The sequence below is a fragment of the Haemaphysalis longicornis genome, unplaced genomic scaffold (assembly GCF_048455015.1).
Source record: "Haemaphysalis longicornis isolate Haplotype H1 unplaced genomic scaffold, Haemaphysalis longicornis Haplotype H1 scaffold_13, whole genome shotgun sequence".
NCBI classification, from domain to species: Eukaryota; Metazoa; Arthropoda; class Arachnida; order Ixodida; family Ixodidae; genus Haemaphysalis; species Haemaphysalis longicornis.
In genome coordinates this window covers 68,409,906-68,428,370 of record NW_027526233.1, presented here as the reverse complement: position 1 = coordinate 68,428,370, position 18,465 = coordinate 68,409,906, and the positions used below count along the sequence as shown (strand labels likewise).

Here is an 18,465-nt window from a genome sequence, read left to right as displayed (position 1 = left end):
AAGGCTTAGTAACGTCAAAGGTAATAATGTGATCTTTGATTCGGCTTTGGATCGGATAGCAATATTTGAAGAGTCCCTGTTGTGTGCTGCAGGCCCTCTCGCACACTACCAAGGTGCAACCTTGTTCCCACTTCTGTTCACATCCTGTAAGGGGGGTGTGAGGGTGTTCAAACCTTTGGAATGTTCCGATCGAATAACGCGACATTTGATGTGGCCTTGAAATGGTGCTCAGTGGCTCTGTGTTGTGCTTCTACTCGTGTAGTCGGAAGGTTCTGTTCAAGCCGCCGCCGTTCTGGTGGAGCTGGGAGACGAGAAGATGTTGTGTCAAAGTTTTGCGGTACACCCAGACTTCCTCCGCACCCAGTAGGTTAAAAATAATCTGTAGCTGTATACCGTACACCTGAGGCACAACTTTGACTCGTGAAACCGCATTTGGAAGCCTGTAGCAAGGCCTCATAAAGGGACGTTCAAAGTCTGGAGGGACTCTCGAAAAAGCATTTATGCCTGCAGTTGGGCTGGCCTCCTTGATGTGCTTTTGCCATCAAGAATGGAAAGAATGTGAAGTCACGTGCGGGGCAAAAGTGAGTTTTTCAGATTTCGACCACAAAATACCTAACCACAGGGTGGATGGAAGTGTGTTCTCGTTCTTCTTTCCTTCTTGTGCACTTCTTTGTTTCAGCGTAGCCACTAGGGCTGCTGCCTGGTCTTAGAAACTTTCTTTGCTTTCCAACCAGTTTTGGCAAAGCAAAGAGAACGATAGGAAAAAGCTATTCAACAGAAGGTTGCCAGCAAAGCATGAGTAGATACCGGAAGTTTTGGAGAAGAAATGTGGGAAGCAGTTTTTGTGTTTTGCAATCATATACACGTTTAAATCAAATTTAACTTCGAGGTTCGAACTACTACAGCTGACCAATTAAAAACAACGCTAATTAAACAACTGCTGCAACGCAAAATGCTAAATATGCTTCCCATATCGCATGGTTTAGACATCCTGCTTCACAGTGCAAAAGAAATGATCTCCCTAGCTCCACTACATGCTGGGATGTACCTCTCGAGAATTTCGTATCACTGCGATACCACTCGTGGCGAAGAAGTGGGGAATTATGGGAAAATTGTTATTTCTTTGTTGAAATTGTACCTCCATGGCTTTTATCGTACTGTTCCGTAGTACGGAATTTTGGGAGGGAGATCTCTGCATATCAAGGGAAAATAATACCTAAAAAAAATGCTTTTTTGGGCAATTTTTCGCTCCTATGTGCCTGCCCCCTTGAAGCTGTAGAGTGAAAGTAAAAAAACTATGTGCATGTGCAGGTGAAGGAACTGCGGCAGGAGCTCAACCAGCAGCTCGCCAGGGTGCAGCAGCAGGAGAGGAGCCTCAAGGTGGGCCTTTATATATATATTTTTTTGAACAGGAGTTTTGGTCGGGTCCTTTTTTTTTTTTTTTTTTCAATGAAGGGAGGGGGAAAGTTTTTTTCCCCCTTTGCGATAGCATCATCGTCACTTGAGATTCTGTTAGCTTGATGCTATACTGCGGGTGCTAGCTGTATTGTATTTACAAAGAATTTTGGGAGGTACAGTCTACGCCTGTTACAACAGACCCTCTTAGTCCGGAAAAAAAACATCCGCTGTAGCCGAAGTATGCAGTATACGACTGAGGGGGGGGGGGGGGGGGGGGGTATATGAGCGCAAAAGCGGGTACGTTGACCATTATTGCATATACATAGTACATACACTTTGTTGTTTCTACACACCTGCAGCACCTCTGCAGTGTTCGCGCGAGAGCAAAGAATCTCGTAAACACCGTCAAAGCTTCGCACCAGCACATGGAAAAGGCCTAGCAAATGCGGTCAAGCGTGTAACCCTCCTACTTGAGGCATTTCTTGCATTTTTCGCCGAACGGAACGGGAACGATGCATGCATGGGAATAATAAACGCCGAACTTCACTGAACCTGAGTTCTTTATTACATAAAAACCTTTGACAAGGGCAGACTCGACTCCGGGTGGACCACTTTGCATATTCGATAGCGCTGTAGTTCAGTCTCACCGGACTCGCGTTTACCGGCAGCGGCCTGTTCTCGACGGTAGAGCGGACCATCTTCTTAGACAGGCCTGCACTTCTGGCGATGTTGGCCTGTTCTCCCCATGTTCAACAGTGTTAATTGTGCTTAATTTATTCGACAGTGAAATCAGCTTCCCGGCCGCTCATGCCGCTGGTGGCACAAAAAAACAAAACAAAAAAAAACAAGGCCACTGGCACTGGCTTGACCTGGCTGCCAACAATGTTGCGAGACATATGTTTTCTTGCCAAACTAAACAAAGAAAAAGCATATCCAGTGCCGGCCCCGTGGAAGTGCGCTATAAACATTCAGTCGAAACAGTTTTCGCCTAAAATTGAGTCGGTTGTTGCCAATAGTCTGCTCTAGCCGGGTTCATTATGAGTGGAGTGGACTGCACTTAAAATGCATGGGGCCATACAAAGCAACAGAAATGGTGTGTTGTAACCAGAAGTGCGTTGTTGCCGGATCCGCTGTAAAGAGTGTAGACGGCATTTTCTACTGCCTGGTAACGACTATTGTATGTCTGTCACGATGCTTCACTTACTTTTGAGGAGGCTGGTAGTTTCGCAGTTTTGATTACTTTTGAATTAATTTTGATTAGAAGTTTTATCATTTCCTTGCCGAGAAGGGAGCAAGCTACAATCGTGCAGTATTATTTTTCTTCTGGACAGCGAACTGTAGGTTGAGAAATTATTTAGCAGTCTGCAGTGTGGATTGTTTTGTAGGGCAGTACTGTATAAATGAGATAATAGATTGGCCCATTAGGCTGAAGTTAATATGTTTATCAGATATCTTCTGGAATGCTCAGCAGAAAGGCCATTTTCCTTGTCCGTGTCTGTCGTAGGCAGATCTCGTCTGCTTGAGTCACTTGTGATAGATGTCGGAAGTTTCCTTGAAGGGCAAAACTCTTTTATAGATTGGGGCAGCCAAGGTTAACAGTGGATGGCCTCTGATGTAACCGGTAGCGATTCCGCCCGAAACTCATGAATGCATTGTCACCTTATTTTTCAATTTAGCATGCATCTGGTTGGGCCTCATCGAAAGCCACAGACAAGGAAAGCTCAGCAGGATCTGTGAAAATGGCCTAGGTGTATTCGCTGGTGCCTTTGTGTTGTAGTAAGCACAGCAGCGATTTGATGTTCAGGGAAGGGGAGAAGTTGAGAGGCTTGAGAGCCAATGCGTGCACAGGTGGGCAAATTTTCTAGGTATCCGTTGCTTGGTTAGAATGTGTGCTATGATAGAGCTGCAGCAACGAAGAAATGCAGAAGAGGCATAGCGAAGTGTTTTATTCTCGTGACACTGCCACATTTTTTTTCGTTTTGCTGCAAGCTTGGCTCGCAGAACTCGGTGGCAGAGGTTTGGAAGGGAGCGCGAGATGCTTGCGCCAGAAAATGACGCTGGACAGGCATTTCCTTTTTCAAGCGCACAAAGGGTGTTCGAGGGTGCGCTCTGAATGCGTGGAAGTTGTTGCCCTCGGGTTGCGCTGTTTGGAGCTGGCTCTTTACTGGATTCGCCCGCTTCCTGCAGGCCCAACAGAAGTTGACGGAGGAGCAGACGACGCAACTCCAGCGCCTCCGCGACGACTCCCAGCAGCTCCAGCAGAAGGTCCGGCAGCTGGAGCAAGAGTGCGTGGACGTTTCCGCTTCCCGTCTGTGCATGCCGTGTTGTGAAGTGGCTGTCGGTTTGGCAGTTTGCGCTGCGAGCGGTCGTGGAGTTCACTGCGGCTATTTTGGGGGTGGTCAAAGTTCATGAGGGTAGGTTTGGCCGAATTTGTTGGTCATACTGATGCAACACTGCAAGGGATGGGGGAGAAGGAAAGGTGTACAAGCGCAGGCACCCAATTCCAATTGACATTTAGCTTCAGGGCGTTCAGGATTGATACAATTGCACGTTATGTGCAACAACCAGAAAGGCGCTCCTTTGGCACGTACCGTATTTACATGATTGACTTGAATGATTGAATTACCGTACTTGAATTACCGTATTTACATGATTGACTACATTCAGTTGACTTGAATGTAGGTCGACCCCACCTCCCCGAAACGGCAACTCAAAAAAAAAAAAATAATAAATATACCCAGTTCGTTTGATTGTTGCTGTTAACGAGCGCCGAAAGAGTTCTTCGGGCCCAGGGTACTCATGACTGACGGGACGATTCAGCACAACACAGAAGTGACACAAGCACGCAGCAACGCAGCTGCCTAGCAGATCGTATGACAAGGAGAAGCTCTTCCGTCAACTACCAATACCCCCCATACAGTGGCTCTTCCATCAATGAAAATGAGTACAGTCGAATCGCACTACAACGAAATTGACGGGACGTGCAAAAAATTTCGTTGAAGCGGAAATTCATTGAGGCGTAATCTGCCCCAACACGGCACGGAAGGGCAAGAAAAATAGCCCCGTATATTTCCGCGTATTGGCAGCACAATACCGTATTTAGAAAAAGGAGGGACACGCACTAATGTGTTTATTCAGATAACAAACATGCCAGTGGTTATCTATTTTTTTACCAGCACGCAAAGAGTGCGATACTGAGGAGGAGGTGAGAGGTGAAGAAATGAAGAAATGCAGGCGCAAAGCATATTGCTGTACAGCAAGGCTTTCAGATAGCTGCTAGGCAGTTGGAAGCCCCCCTCTCGCCTGTGGCAGGAACGTTGCCGTTATCTTATCCTCTGACTAGGCACCCTAGCAACTGACCTTGGCAGGCAAGCCATTTATCGCGACCATTTAGCTAGCCCGATTCCTAGCCATGCTTGGTGTTTCAGATTATGCTTGTTTTCTGAGGCTTGTTTCCTCCTTCCTCGACCAAACGCAGGCTGCGGGAGGCCACGGGGGCGGCGTGCGAGCGCGTGCGCACCCGGGAGGAGGAGCTCGGGCGGCAGCACGCGGAGCAGCTGGAGCGGGAGCGCGGGGAGTGGGCGGAGCGGGTGCGAACGGAGCGGGAGCGGGGCGACCGAGCGGAGCTGTCGCTGGGGGAGGTCCGGCAGCGGCTGGAGGCGGAGGCCCAGGCACAGCGCCAGGCCCAGGAGGGCAAGGTGCAGGAGCTGAGCCGGGTGCACCAGCGGGAGCTGGAGGCAGAGCGCGCCGAGCACCAGCGCCGCCTGGCCGCCCTGGAAGGGCGCTGCCAGGAGCAGCAGCATGCCGCCGAGGAGCTGCGCGCGCGCCTCGCCGAGGCCGTCCACACGCACTCCAAGGAGGTGGGTCGGGCACCCGGGAACAGCGGTGGGCAGAGTACCGCTCCTTGAGGGACTCCACGGAGGAAAAAGAAATCGAGGATCCCTTCGTCTAACGAGAAAGGGGGTTCAAACGGGAAGCTTTCGCTGCCCAAGGTGAACTAAGTGGGCATTGGTGATTGATTTGTTCGAATTAGATTTATTTAAAAGATTGAGTAGCTTTGAATAAATCCAAACTGTTTCAGCCATGTTGCAATTGCACAGTCGGATAACGCGAGGGACCAAGGTTCAGTTCCCACGACGGGAAGCTTTTTTTTTTTTTTTTTCTTCTCCCCTTGAGGCACTTGATGTACCTTCACTTATCATCCCTATCATTGTATCAAACCCATTGTGTAAAGTTGGTCTTCTCGCAGTGTGTTTTACTCTGGATGGATGGTGCCACCAGTGGGGCATAAAAAGATTCGCTTTAAAAAGCTTACGAGGGGACCTGACGCAACATCTCATGAAGCAAGGCCTTTTTTTTTTCTTTTAAGGTCACTCTTGCTTGTATTTTGCGCACATGTAGCACCTTCTCCACTTTCACTCGGTCCACTACCAGTCTCCGCCTACCAGTCATTGCCTACTGGCTGGCCCACACACCACTAGGGTGGGGCCTCGGCGGACCGCCTTTCAAGTCTATTGCTAGGATGGGTTGCCAGTGGCCCCCCCTGAGAGCATGAAAGATGTCATTTTGTCCGCACATCTCCCAATGACCGTGGGGCCTCTCCTGAACTGGCTTTCCTCCGAGAGTGAGGGGGAAGAGATCTTCAGTTGCAAGTCCTACCCCCATATTCTGCATCTTTCTTCCACTCAAGTCTCCAGTTAGGGAGATCCTTGTAAGCGATTTTCACAGGTAAAAGAATTGTGGCATCCTTCATTCAGCCAAGTTGAGGACAGACTCTGGATACGGCCAGTAGACTCACTGAGTGTAGTCTGAAAGTTCTATGCATTGTAGGAATTTCTAGTGGAGAACAAGTGCTGGTTTGCTTTTCAAGGAGTCTGCGGTTAGTCTAGGAATGATTGTCAAGGAGTTCCATATTAGTACGGAGACTCGCAGCTGCAGTGTTTGTGTTCCTATTTTCGGAAGGAAAAGATGACCCCGCTTATCATTCGGCTGTGTGACACGTTGCACTATGCCTTGAATAAGAGTGAGCATGGTCTCTCTGCATACCAGAAAAGATTAGACTGCACCTGGTACAACCCTGGGTTGCTCCAAACTGGAGAGTCCCAAAGAGAGATGCCAAAACTGGCTCTTCAACAAGGCAGCTGATACCTCTCGCTCATTGCAGTGCTCACTGTTGTCTGAAGAAACTTCTCTGCTTTGGCGGAAGGCTTCTTGGAGAACTGAGGTCTGCACACCTGGCACGCATTTCATTCTCTCTTTTCCCCTAGTGTCCACTGCAGAGAACGAAGTGCCAGGTGGCAACATCACGCACGCAACGAACGTTCAAAACGAGGAAACGCACTGGGTTATTCTGGCATTTCTGCTGTGCGGGCAGCTGCTCAACTGGCTAGTTTTCCTCAGAAGCAGAAACTTGGTGTTCTGGGGACAGGAAGGCGAGACACGGGGGTTGGCCTAGCATAGTGCTCACAGTGGACAAAGAAAAAAAAATTCCAGGCAGTCTCCACTAACGCGAAACCTGGTGAGGGGTGAAGCATGCAGTGTGCAAGTGTGTTCTTGGCACCTGGGTGTTTTTGCCAATGGAGATGAAACCGCTGGGGAGGTAGAGGTAAACAGCTTTGCTGTAACAGTGTTCTGTGTTGGCAGGACGAAGCACTCCAGTGCGAGGCGTAAACGAGTGTCCTGGTGTTTTTAGTAGGCGTTATGTTCCAAAGTAAGGCATAAACGAGTGTCCCGGTGTTTTAGTACCGTGACGACATGCGACGACGGTTACGACAACGGCAAGAGATGGCGACAGCGCCAGACCCTAAGGGGGCCTCCGCCCCGCCCCCGAGAGAGACAGGCAGTAGGAGCACAAACTAGCATTTTTTGGGGGGGAGTGTTGTGTGTGCGTGCGTGGCGAAGAGAAGCCCTTCCTCTCCCGGTGACCCCTCCTTCCCTCGACCACGACAGGTGAGCGAGCTGTCTCGCAAGAAGGCGGAGGCGGAGGGTGCGGCTGAGGAGGCGGAGCAGCGGCTGGCCCAGGCGCACGAGGCGGCCCTGGAGGAGCTCCGGCGTGAGCTGGACGACCAGCGGGCCAAGAACAACGACCTGCGCACCAAGAACTGGGAGGCCGTCGAGGCCATGCGGGTGGGTGAGGGGGAGGGCGTGCTGCTCTGCCAGTTCTTCAACACTGAGATGCCCTGCCTTGCGAGCAGCCCTGCTTCGTTGTAGTAGCTGAGGGAGACTACTGACTCGCAGAGCAGACACATTGAAGTTGCCTTAGCTAGGCTGCGGATGGGCCACACACATGTAACACACCCACACCTGCTCACTAGCTCTCCAAGACCCGTGGGAGGGCCTATCCGTGGTCCACATCCTAATCACATGCAAGGCACTCGACACAACCAAGACACACACTTCAAGGAACTATACAGGCAACACATTCCGCTACACCCTTCCTTGTTTTTGGGTGATAGTGCCAGGGTTTCTGTGAAACGCGTTTTTTAAATATTTGTCCGATGTTTACTTTTTAAACCTCATTTCCTATCATGCGTAATCAAAACTGGCCGTATGCACCAGCCATCACCATTGCTTTTAGTTAATTTTACTGTTATTCTGGGTTACACGTTTTAGTAGCCGCTGTGTTCTGTTATATACTTTTGTTTGCCGCTGTTTGCCCCATGTGGCCTTGTGCCAGAAAATCCAACCATCATCATCAGTAGCTGAGGGGGAGGTCAGCGTATTGGCACGGGGGGGCGAAGAACTGAAGTAGTTTGTCAGACGATTAGCTAGTCACGCAACTTAGGTAAATGAATTGTGGTTTTTGAGTTGGGCAACACTGAATTAGCAGGGTGTCTAGTGACCGGGAAAACCGGGAAAAGTCAGGGAATGTTGCGCCACCGGGAAAAGTCAGGGAATTGTCAGGGAATTTTTCAACCAAGTAGTACCAGTCAGGGAAAACCATTTCGGAGCCTGCACACAGCTTAAGAATAGGGGAAAGCAGTGTTGCGGGCCCCCAAGAAGTTACCGAACGCAAACGTTCGCGCGCGACGAAAACGTGAACCGCATGAAACGTTTTCTGCAAGTGAAAACGCGCCGCGCACACCTGAGGTGCGCTAACGCCGCCGCGGAAACCACCCGCACGGTGCGTGCCGAGCGGCTGGCGCCGGCAACATGGCGGCTGCACCAGCCGCGGCGTAGTGCGGTAGCTCCAACGACCGCTTCTAACCGCTCTTTAAAACGTTACTCAAGGCACAAAAGCACTTGCTTGTGCAGGAAAGGAGCCACCGCAGGCACGAAATCGTCGACGCGGCCGTGAAAATACCGCGCACGAATCACATGCAGCAACTCGCCGTGCGGTTCAGGCAGCTTGCAGCTGGCTTAGGTTGCTGGTTGCACTGGCGCAGAGGGGCGATGTAGGTGGTGCCCAAATTGCACGCACAACGCGCTTTTTTTTTTTTCAGCGAATTTTAAAAGTCGTGCTTATTGGGAGCTAATCTTTAAAGAACTTCTTTCTTACGACATCAGGAGCCAGAATTACTTAATCAAAAAGGAACATGACATGGTTTAGCGTGAACCGCGTGGGGCGTTTTCTGCTCGCGAAAATGCGCCGCGCACGTCACAGACGCTCTGACGCTGCCACGGAACCGCCTGCAAGCTGCGCCCGGTGCTGCCGGCAGCGGAAACATGGCGGCGGTTTCGACCGCGAAGTGGTGACGGGAGCTCGAGCGACCGCTCCTACGCGCTCTCTAAAATGCCACACAAGGCACGCACGAAGGGAGGTAAAGGAGCTTATAATGTGGGCGAAAACGGTACTATAAAACATCATCCGCGCCGATAGTGAAAGCGCCCATGCAATACCTGCCGCCGTGGTAAGCCTAAACATCTGTGGCGGGGCCATCCGGCTGTCTCGAGAGCTTCGAAACTGCCGCCATGAGGCGTGCGGCTCTCCATTGGCGCAAGTCGGCAGGCTCCTCCCACTGCCTCGCGCGACGCGCGCCGCGCGCCATTGTCTAAGCGAGGCAGAAGCTGCTGCGCCTTAATCGCATGCAGAAACGCACCATGCGGTTCACGTTGCATGTGGAGCTGCGACAATAAAAAAAAAAAAAGCAAAAGGTGCTCGCTGATGCACAACTTGAAGCTTCTATCGCTTCTATCTCGCAAGAAGAAATAAACTCTCTGAAGCCGTAATACAAGGCAAGCAAACCTTAAACTGAACAAACTGAAGTTAAAGTGCATTTTGAGAATTAGGGCACTTGCAACAAATGTGTTTTTCCTTATGATAGAATGTGTTTTGTAATGCCTTTTATATGCTTCATGGACCATTTCCACGGAATGGCGCCTGTTGTATAGGTCAGGGAATTTCGTTTAAAATGGTCATGGAAAACATGGAAAAGTCAGGGAAATTGAATTAGGCAATTTGCTAGACACCCTGATTAGCTAATGTTTACTTGCTTCTATGGTTTGTCTTAAGCAGTTGAGTAACACTTTACTTTGTGGAGACAGACAGCAGGCTATTCACCTTGCCCTGTGCTTGCCGCAGCGCAGAGGGCAACTGCGAACCGGCTTTTAATGCACGGGGGCTATGGGGAGTGTCACAACTAGTGTACGTTGAGCAATTGTGCGGGTACACCAGTTGGGAAACAGGCCATTTCCATAACCCGAAATTCGTATCATTTGCGTGTAAAGAACACCAAGGGGCTGTTTAGTAAATGCAGTGTGAAGCAACAGAACTGGACTGGAGCACAAGGAAAGGGCTGTGCTTTTTGGGGCAGCCGTCGTAAAAGGATTCAAAACGAGCGCAAATACGATTACTGGCTGCAGACTGTGATTTTGAACAGGCCCTGTATGCATCACGGGGTGTAACTTCACAAGAAGCTTCACATTCTCTGGCAGGCTTTGCAGGGGGCCATACGGATGTCTGTGTGCTAGCACCGCATGGGCTGCGTATGGACCTCCGTATGAATCCATATGGGTGCTATGTGTATTGGTTTTGTATGCAGGGTTCACACGGGTTTTGCCACGAGTGTGGGAATGCTTTGCTGAGGTGTAGCGCATATCTGGCGAGGCTGCCGTGCGTGTTGCTGGTCTTTTCTCGGTGTTCTTGCACTGGCATTGTTGTGTGCTCGAGACGTGAACACCAGGCTGTCCCTTGTGCAGGCAGCGGAACGCAAGGCAGAGGCCCAGGCAGCTGAGTTGACGAAAGAGCTGGAAACTCTCAAGGCCAGTCACGCCAAGGAGGTTCAGGTGAGGGGAAGGGCACCCTTGTGAACGGCCCTGTAATGGGCAGCTGTGTAAATAGGAGAACCCCCATTGCAAAGGTGTTTGTGTGTGGGGGTGGTTCGGCATTCAAGCGTTTTCGTGATGCCTTCTAGGATGGGTGCACGGGCCATCGCTCACCTGAATCGGATACGGATGTTTCTGTTCTGCATGCTTGCTTGCTTGTAGAGGTGCACGGGCTACCTTCCAGTGGCTACCAGCAATCAGGGACCCACCACGGGGTCACTCGATCGCCAACTTGCGAGTGACCCATGCCTTGGGCTCGTGTGGCCAGGCATAATCGGACGTAGTCTACCGTATAATGCGGAATATAGGTCGAGGCGGAATATAGGTCGACCCCCTTACCTTGTAGCCGAAAAATGCAAAAAAAATAATTAGGTACCAACCATTGTTTTATTGAGACCATAACTTCTTTCGTCTCAAATTACTCATTTAAAACTGTCTAAGTATCGTCGGACGACTGCTTCTGGCTCGCTGTCGCCCACACAGCAGGTCGTCTTCGGTGCAGTCCAGGGAATTGCTTATGCAGCACTTCTTATTTAAACACTCGCAAAACGATGTCATCGTGAAGCGAGCGCAAAGAATGGGACACTCGTGTGCAGACCGGAGCGACAGCCAGTCTGTGCAGGCGGTCAGCAAACATCTTGGGGTATCCATTCCTAGAGACATCGCACGACGCTAGCGGACAAAACTTGCCCTTTGTACAGCAGCACAGGTGCACAGAGCAGCGCCCATGAAACAAGGCCTTCCGAGCGTTGCATACCGAGCGCTGCCCCTTCAGCTAACGCCGCTAGCAACACTTCTTTTGGTGATACCGCACTGGCGCAAGGCGGACACGTCATTGGCCTTGGAAAACCCCCAACTTTTCTTTTAAATGCTGCTGTAAACTGGCACCAAATGCCTAAACTCATTATGAGCAAGAAGAAAATTGCACGCACACATTCGCCGACGGCGAGAGAAGCTACAAAACAAAGATGGCGTCGCATCCGATTGATGGTGGTGGAGATGGTGCCTTTGAGGTTTGAATGGGCTTGATGGGATGCCCGGTCGCCAGATGACAACTGCCAGTGACTGCAATATAGGTCGAGGGGTGACTTTTCGGCAAATTTTTCTGTAAAAAATCTCGACCTATATTCCGCATTATACGGTACATAGACCTGCACATAGTCCAGTTTTCATTCAGGTTGTCTGAAGCTTGACACGAAGCAAGGAGGCCGTTTAGGTGCTGCCCATGTGGCATGTGCTTTCCTACGAAGGCATTCTCCATAGCATTTGTGTGGCCCTAGGAGCTTCGTTGCGCTGAAATGAAAGATTCCTTGGCAGTGTTACGAACTGTTCGCTTCGTGAATTTGTGAGAGTGAGTGGGGATTTCTATTGGTGGCTGGTGTAGTGAAAATTTGTTTGGAATCAAGTTTGTTGTAGCTGTGCTCTCGCTGACGCAGAGGCAGTTTTTGCGGGAGCGTGGCCAGCTCTGTTGGAATAATATTTGTACGGTGATTGAGAAAGCTTGTAACTCTGCTCGTTGCATGGCTTGGGGAATAAAAAGTGGCGAGCTTTTGAATTCAGAGAGGGCGTCAGGGCTGTTGCTGACGGAGGGTGCATCCTTACCCTGCAGGGCCTGCAGCAGCGCCTTTTGAAGGAGCAGGAGCAGAAGGAGAGGGAGCTGCTACAGCGCCTGCTGCCCAAGGTCAAGGTGAGTGCAGGTTCAGAGTGCACTCGGTGCGCACCTGGGGTGGAGTGTTCCGATACCACTGACTGCAGGCAATGGATGGCCCTGTATTCGTTCTTGTAGGCTACTCTGAGCACGAGAACGTGGGTTCGATTCCCGGCCGCGACGGCCGCTTTTCAGATGGAGGCGAAAAGCAAAAACGGCCATGTATGCGAGATTTCGGCGCATGTTACAGATCCCCAGGTGGTCAGAATTAATCCGGAGCGCTCCACAACAGCACGTCTCGTCGCCTACGTTGCATCGGCGCGTTAAACCCTACAATCAATCAAATCAGTCAATGTTGTGGGCTATACTCGGTGACAACTTAAGAACGGCACCGGAAGTTGCCGCTGTGCCTTATCACTGTAGCCGGATGTTTCTCCGCGCACCGCAAGTAGGGCGTTACTGGGAATATTTTGGACATGACGTGAGCCGTTCCCGTGATTTTTCGGACTTAATATGCTTATAAACGACGCCAGTGACGACAAACAAACTGCGTGAGACAAGGCAGACGATATCATAGCATAGCATATGAGACAAGACAGGCGATACCATAGCAAACCCCTTTCAAAACGCGCGTGCACTGACGTCATGGGTCCGGCGCTTTGGCGGAGTGATACACTACATGAGGTGGTGCCTTTGAGTTGTAACCGAGTATACTAGCCAGCACCGGAAATAGGCCCCTCTACTTTGCGGAGAAAACTCCTCAGCCTGTGATATATCGAAGGCCGTTGAAGAGAGGGTGCAGCTTTTGTGGCGTTGTCCGCGGTCGAGTTGAGAGGGAACAATTATGCGTGATTTCTCATCGCGCATGGTTTCGGTGATAGTGAACAGATTTGCATAATTCTTGCGGGAGGAGATTTCTGGGACGATAGGCTTTACCCCAAAATACATTCCGAGTAGTCGATAGGGTCCCTGCATCCGCCCCACAATCAATCAATCAACCAGCAAGGCTCGAGTTCCCCCGCAACAGTGGCTGCCCTTTCCCTTCTCTGGCCAGGTGGTTGACGGGGGCCTGGCCCACACGGAGTGGCTGGTCCACTTCGAGCGCGAGCTGCGCCAGTGGGAGGAGAAGAGCCGGGCGGCGGCCACCCCGGTTGCGAGCGTGGTGACGCGGGGCACGGGCGACCACCTGACCACCTCTTCGGCGGCCACCCAGAGCAGCCACGCGGCCCCGACCGAGGAGGACGCCCGGCGCATCCAGCAGCTCGCCCAGGCCAACTCCAAGCTGGACAAGGAGGTGGGTGATTCAACGCTGGCAGCTCGATTGGTGCAGACCTCAACCTCCCTCACGTTGAAGTCATTGGCAGCACCCTCGCTATGCTTTGTTGTGGGTGCCTGGCTACGTCCTTCTTATCTTGTTTTCCAGGTGACGCATAACATTTGTTGCACCGCCAATCTTGTGTTAATGGGAAGGGGCTGTTGCTTTGTGGTAGCTTTCGCAGACTGTTCTTGTTTTAGACTGTCTAAATTGACGTTTCTAGAAACGAGAGCACGGTAGATAGACGTGTGCAGAGGAAACACCGTGTCATTTGTTTCGGTGATGGCGTCGCTTCGTTAACTGCTTCTGGATGTGTGTGTATTGTTTGAAATTTCTTTGAGGGGAACAAGTTTTCTGCGGTCAAATTTACTCGCTCAAGAATAACCGGCTTGACCGTGTGACAATGTGTCGCTCATTCCACTCTTTGACGCTAACAGGGCTGCGTAGCTGAAGGGGGAAAGCAATTGAAGGAGTGAACTCTTGCCCCTGCCATTGTTGCTGATGATGACGATGATGATGGTCCCCCCCGTGCCTTTTGACCGCGCAGGTGTCGCACTACAAGCGGGTGCTGTCCGAGACGGAGGAGATGCTGCAGACCCTGCAGCGGTCGGTGGAGCACGAGGAGAAGGGATGGAGGCAGCGGGAAGAGGAGCACCAGAGGGAGCGCCTCCAGTGGCAGCAGCAGCTGCAGCAGGTTGCTCTCTCTCTCTCTCTCTCTCTCTCTCTCTCTCTCTCTCTCTCTCTCTCTCTCTCTCTCTCTCTCTCTCTCTCTCTCTCTCTCTCTCTCTCTCTCTCTCTCTCTCTCTCACACACACACACACACACACACACACACACACACACACACACACACACACACACACACACACACACACACACACCTGCGACGGTGTGCTAGGCCACTCACTCTTTCAATGCAAACCTTTTTTTGTTTTTTGGCTTGGAGCAATGAAATTTATTAGGCACACTGAAAATGGCATTAATTAGAGAAATATGAAGTTTCAGCAAGATATATTGTTTTTTTTTTTTTTTTTCTACTAAGGTTTACATGTTGCTTGCTTGTGACAATCCCAGTGATGCTACCGCTGCGCCAAACTGCGCCTAAGTGCTCTGGCTGCTACATCCTGCTACATTTCCTCTAAATTTGGCGATTCTGCGCCCAACCTGCGCCCAAGGGTGTACGCTGACTTTCAGAAACGAAACTAACTACTTGAGGTTCTCCATTGAAAGCGACATCGCGGTGCACCTGTTTTCAGGACGCAATCCGAGCCAAGTCAAGGCAAACTGGGCCTTGTTGCGATAACGGCGATGATACGTTTTGCGGCTGCCGCCTCGTCGGCGTTGTGAGATCTCCCCCACCCCTCCACCCCTACCCGAGACTCTTAATTTCGTGCAGTGCGCTTCGCACTTATTGGGCTCGCGAGACCGGCTGCCGCCGTCGTGACCTCCCGCCTCGCGGTCTTCGGGCCGCGATATGCGTCGTGATATGCGTGCCGTACTCGAGAAGCTCGGCAACAACGTCAGGCGTCGTGAAATTTCCGTACTCGCTCGCCAACGCGCCCCCACAGCGTACGCGACGACCGGGTGCCTGGGAGTTGTGCTGGAAGAAAAGTAGGCAAGAAATGAGGACGCAGGAGATGAAGTTACAGTGGAATCTGAATAATACGATTCTGGGTGATACGAATTTCGAGATGATCCGAATTTCTGATAAGTTCCGGCGAAATAGCACTGTTTGAAATGGGAAAAATTTCGGCTCTTACTAACGGACCTACGGTGCCCGGCGGATGATAAGAACGAGTCGGCGAGGCGCCCGACTGCCGAGCGAGCAAGCTACGGTGACGTACGGGCTCTCTGCCCTCTTTGTCGCTCTTTCTCCAGGAACAGCCAAGCTGTTTTCTGCTCGCAAAAACGCGCCGCGCACTCCACAGGCACGCTGACGCCGCCGCGAAACCACCCGCACGCTGCGCGGGGCGCGGCGCGGCCGGCCACGGCAACATGGCGGTGGTTTCGGTCGCGAAGTAGTGCGGGACGCTCAAAAGACCGCTTCTAACCGCTCTTTAAAATGCCGCTCAAAGCAGACACGAAGTTTCTTGTGCGGTAAATGAGCTAATAATGTGAGCGAAAATGGTGCTATAAACATCATCCGCGCCGCTAGTGAAAGCGCCCATGAAATATATCTGTCGGGGTGCTAAGCCTAAACATTTCCGGCGGAGCCAGCCGGCTGTCTCGAGGAGTGCTTCGTAACTGCCGCCATGAGGCGCACGCCTCCATTGGCGCAAGTCGTCATGCTCCTCCTACTGCCACGCGCGTCGCGCGTAATTTTCTGACCGCGGGCGCCGAATCGCCGACGCGGGCGTGAAAATATCGCGCACACAACGCCGACGCGCACGAATCGCGTGCAAAAACGCACCGCGAGTGAGATGAAAGTCCAGAAAAGACCGCTCGGCGACATGGAGGTTAAAAAAAAAACAGAAAAACGTCACAGATTTCGTCACGTGAAAGTATAAAAACAAATAATCGAAAACTTGTTTTAGTGCTTAATTTCTTGGTTTGTGTTCGTACGAATTTTGGATGATACGGATATTTTTCGTGGTGTCGCGAGATTCGTATCATCGAGATTTTACTGTAAACAGAAGGGAATTTAAAGTGCAGCGGGGAGAAAATAGTATGCAAGGGCAGGAAACGGCGACATAGTTCGGGCCGCGCGACGGCGAGCGAGTACGGCAATTTCATGACTCCTGACGTTGTTTCCGAGCTTAAAGAGTACGGCACGCATACGACGACGCCCATCTTAGATTTCACGTAGAGTTCATAGAGGCATAGAATTGACGTACGTGGAAATTGAAGGTGAAATGCGCGCATGGGGACTAATGGGCTACCTTGTCATTAATGGAGGTGTTTTGGTTGCTTGCGGCAAACCTGTCGTGAAGGGGCCAGATTCAGCCTGGTGCTGCATGTTGGTTACCACAAATGGCCGCCCGCTGCCTTTGTAAACAATAGCGCTGCTATCGGTGGCTTGTCGTTTTCGGTGACAGCACTGGCGCTGCTAATAGTGATGCATGTGCAACACGGGGAGGAGCGTGATGTTGCATTATGCAGTCAAAGCCGTGGCTCTACTGATGTTATTGGTCAGTGCTCCCACGATAGCCTTCAAATAGTGCTCGATTTTACATAGCATGTTCGTTGTGACGAGCAATTTTTAGTTTGTTCATAGTAGATCTTCTATTGTGTAAAAATAGGAGCTTTTTTTGTGCAAGCCGCTGCACAAAGTTCAGTGCAGACATTCTTCAGGAGACTGATGAAAATGGGGACAAAATATCCATGTTCTAGGTTATTTTATTTTTTTATGATCATTGAAGGGCGTGGTTTTAACGATTATCTATCATGAATGCAATACGTGTCTCAAAATTGCTTATATCAACACCTGCTCCGAAAGCTGGTTTTGCTGCTCCGAAACGAATTTTTGCCTGCTCCAAACGCTGCTCCAAAGCGGCCCAAGCCGGTAGCATCACTGCAATCCTACCATGGTAATCTGACATGGTAGAAAGCTGCGATTACTTTCATGTTTACCTCAAGATATGGTTTACGTCGTGACAGTCCCAAAATTTTTTTTTACTAGCTTCATTCATTTTATACACAGCATCATATTTGCTGTCCCAGATTTCACTACAACTTCTGGCGGACTATTTTCCTTGGCATTAAAAATTGAGCCTAAATGAGCGAACTAAAACGATCATGACATCATGCACACTCCAAGGATCGAAGCAACAAAAAAACGGGGTCAAAATGTGTTCGGTCATTCCCGCGCTACCCTTGTCAAGAACACAGCAGGAGGCTCAAAATATGCTTTTTGGGAAAACGGCTCCTAACGTTGCTGGAGCTGTTCACATTTCTCGAAGTGGATGGGCAATATTGTATTTGCTGACCTTGACTGCAGTGACCTTTGGGGTCTCTGCCCTTTGATTTGGTTCGCATGGCATGCGTTATTGGCTTTCTGAAGGTCCCTTTGCGCAGGCTTCTAGACCATGGTTTCTCAAAGTGGGTTCCGCGGAACCTACGGGTTCCGCAGGCCCCTCCTCAGGGTTCCGCGAGCCACTGATAAATTTTCCCTGGTTCCGCAGTCGCAAACTATTATATGGTGAACTTGAGGTGCGATCGACCCGCCGCGGTGGCTCAGTGGCTAAGGCGTTGCGCTGCTGAGCACGAGGTCGCGGGTTCGATTCCCGGCCGCGGCGGCCGCTTTTCTGATGGAGGCGAAAAGCAAAAACGCCCGTGTGTACGAGATTTCGGCGCACGTTAAAGATCCCCAGGTGGTCAAAATTAATCCGGAGCCCTCCACTACGGCGCGCCTCATCGCCTGCGTTGCGTCGGCGCGTTAAACCCTACAATCAATCAATCAATTGAGGTGCGATCGATCTAAGGAACTTCCAATAACTCACGCCCGAGTGTCAGTAAGCACATCTCGGCGCATAACAGAAACGCGCGAGCTGCAAAATAAATCTCGCCAGCAGCTTGTAGCCAGCCAGACTCCGGAAACAGGCCACATGGTTAAACTATAGCACTTGAATCTCGGCCGTATATTACCCCCATGCGCATTTCTCCTGTTTGGAGATAGGTGCCGCTAGCGTACGCGATCACGCAAAATCGACTGGAAAAAAACACTTTGCTTGCTTTTGAATTTATTGCACGTTAATGTAGCATGAACAGAATGAAAAATGGCCAGGGAGAAGTGGGGGGGGGGGGGGGGTTCCTTGGCACTTCACGGAGCTTAGCAGAGTTCCCTGGGACCAACATGCTTGAGAACCCTGCTCTAGACAACAGGGGCCCCAGGTTATGTCCA

General features: G+C 50.9%; 1 protein-coding gene across 9 annotated transcripts in view; it reads left to right on the top strand.

Annotated features, from left to right (window-relative positions):
• Nucleotides 1-18,465, top strand: part of LOC144164326 (uncharacterized) — an 82,944-nt gene that overhangs the window by 24,582 nt on the left and 39,897 nt on the right. For all 9 annotated transcript variants that reach the window (XM_077694827.1, XM_077694825.1, XM_077694826.1 and 6 more), the window contains exons 7-14: nucleotides 1,312-1,380; nucleotides 3,586-3,683; nucleotides 4,877-5,258; nucleotides 7,348-7,524; nucleotides 10,537-10,623; nucleotides 12,272-12,349; nucleotides 13,365-13,604; nucleotides 14,173-14,319. In XM_077694827.1, the coding sequence (XP_077550953.1) occupies nucleotides 1,312-1,380; nucleotides 3,586-3,683; nucleotides 4,877-5,258; nucleotides 7,348-7,524; nucleotides 10,537-10,623; nucleotides 12,272-12,349; nucleotides 13,365-13,604; nucleotides 14,173-14,319 (1,278 nt within the window). The remainder of the gene's footprint in view (nucleotides 1-1,311; nucleotides 1,381-3,585; nucleotides 3,684-4,876; nucleotides 5,259-7,347; nucleotides 7,525-10,536; nucleotides 10,624-12,271; nucleotides 12,350-13,364; nucleotides 13,605-14,172; nucleotides 14,320-18,465) is intronic.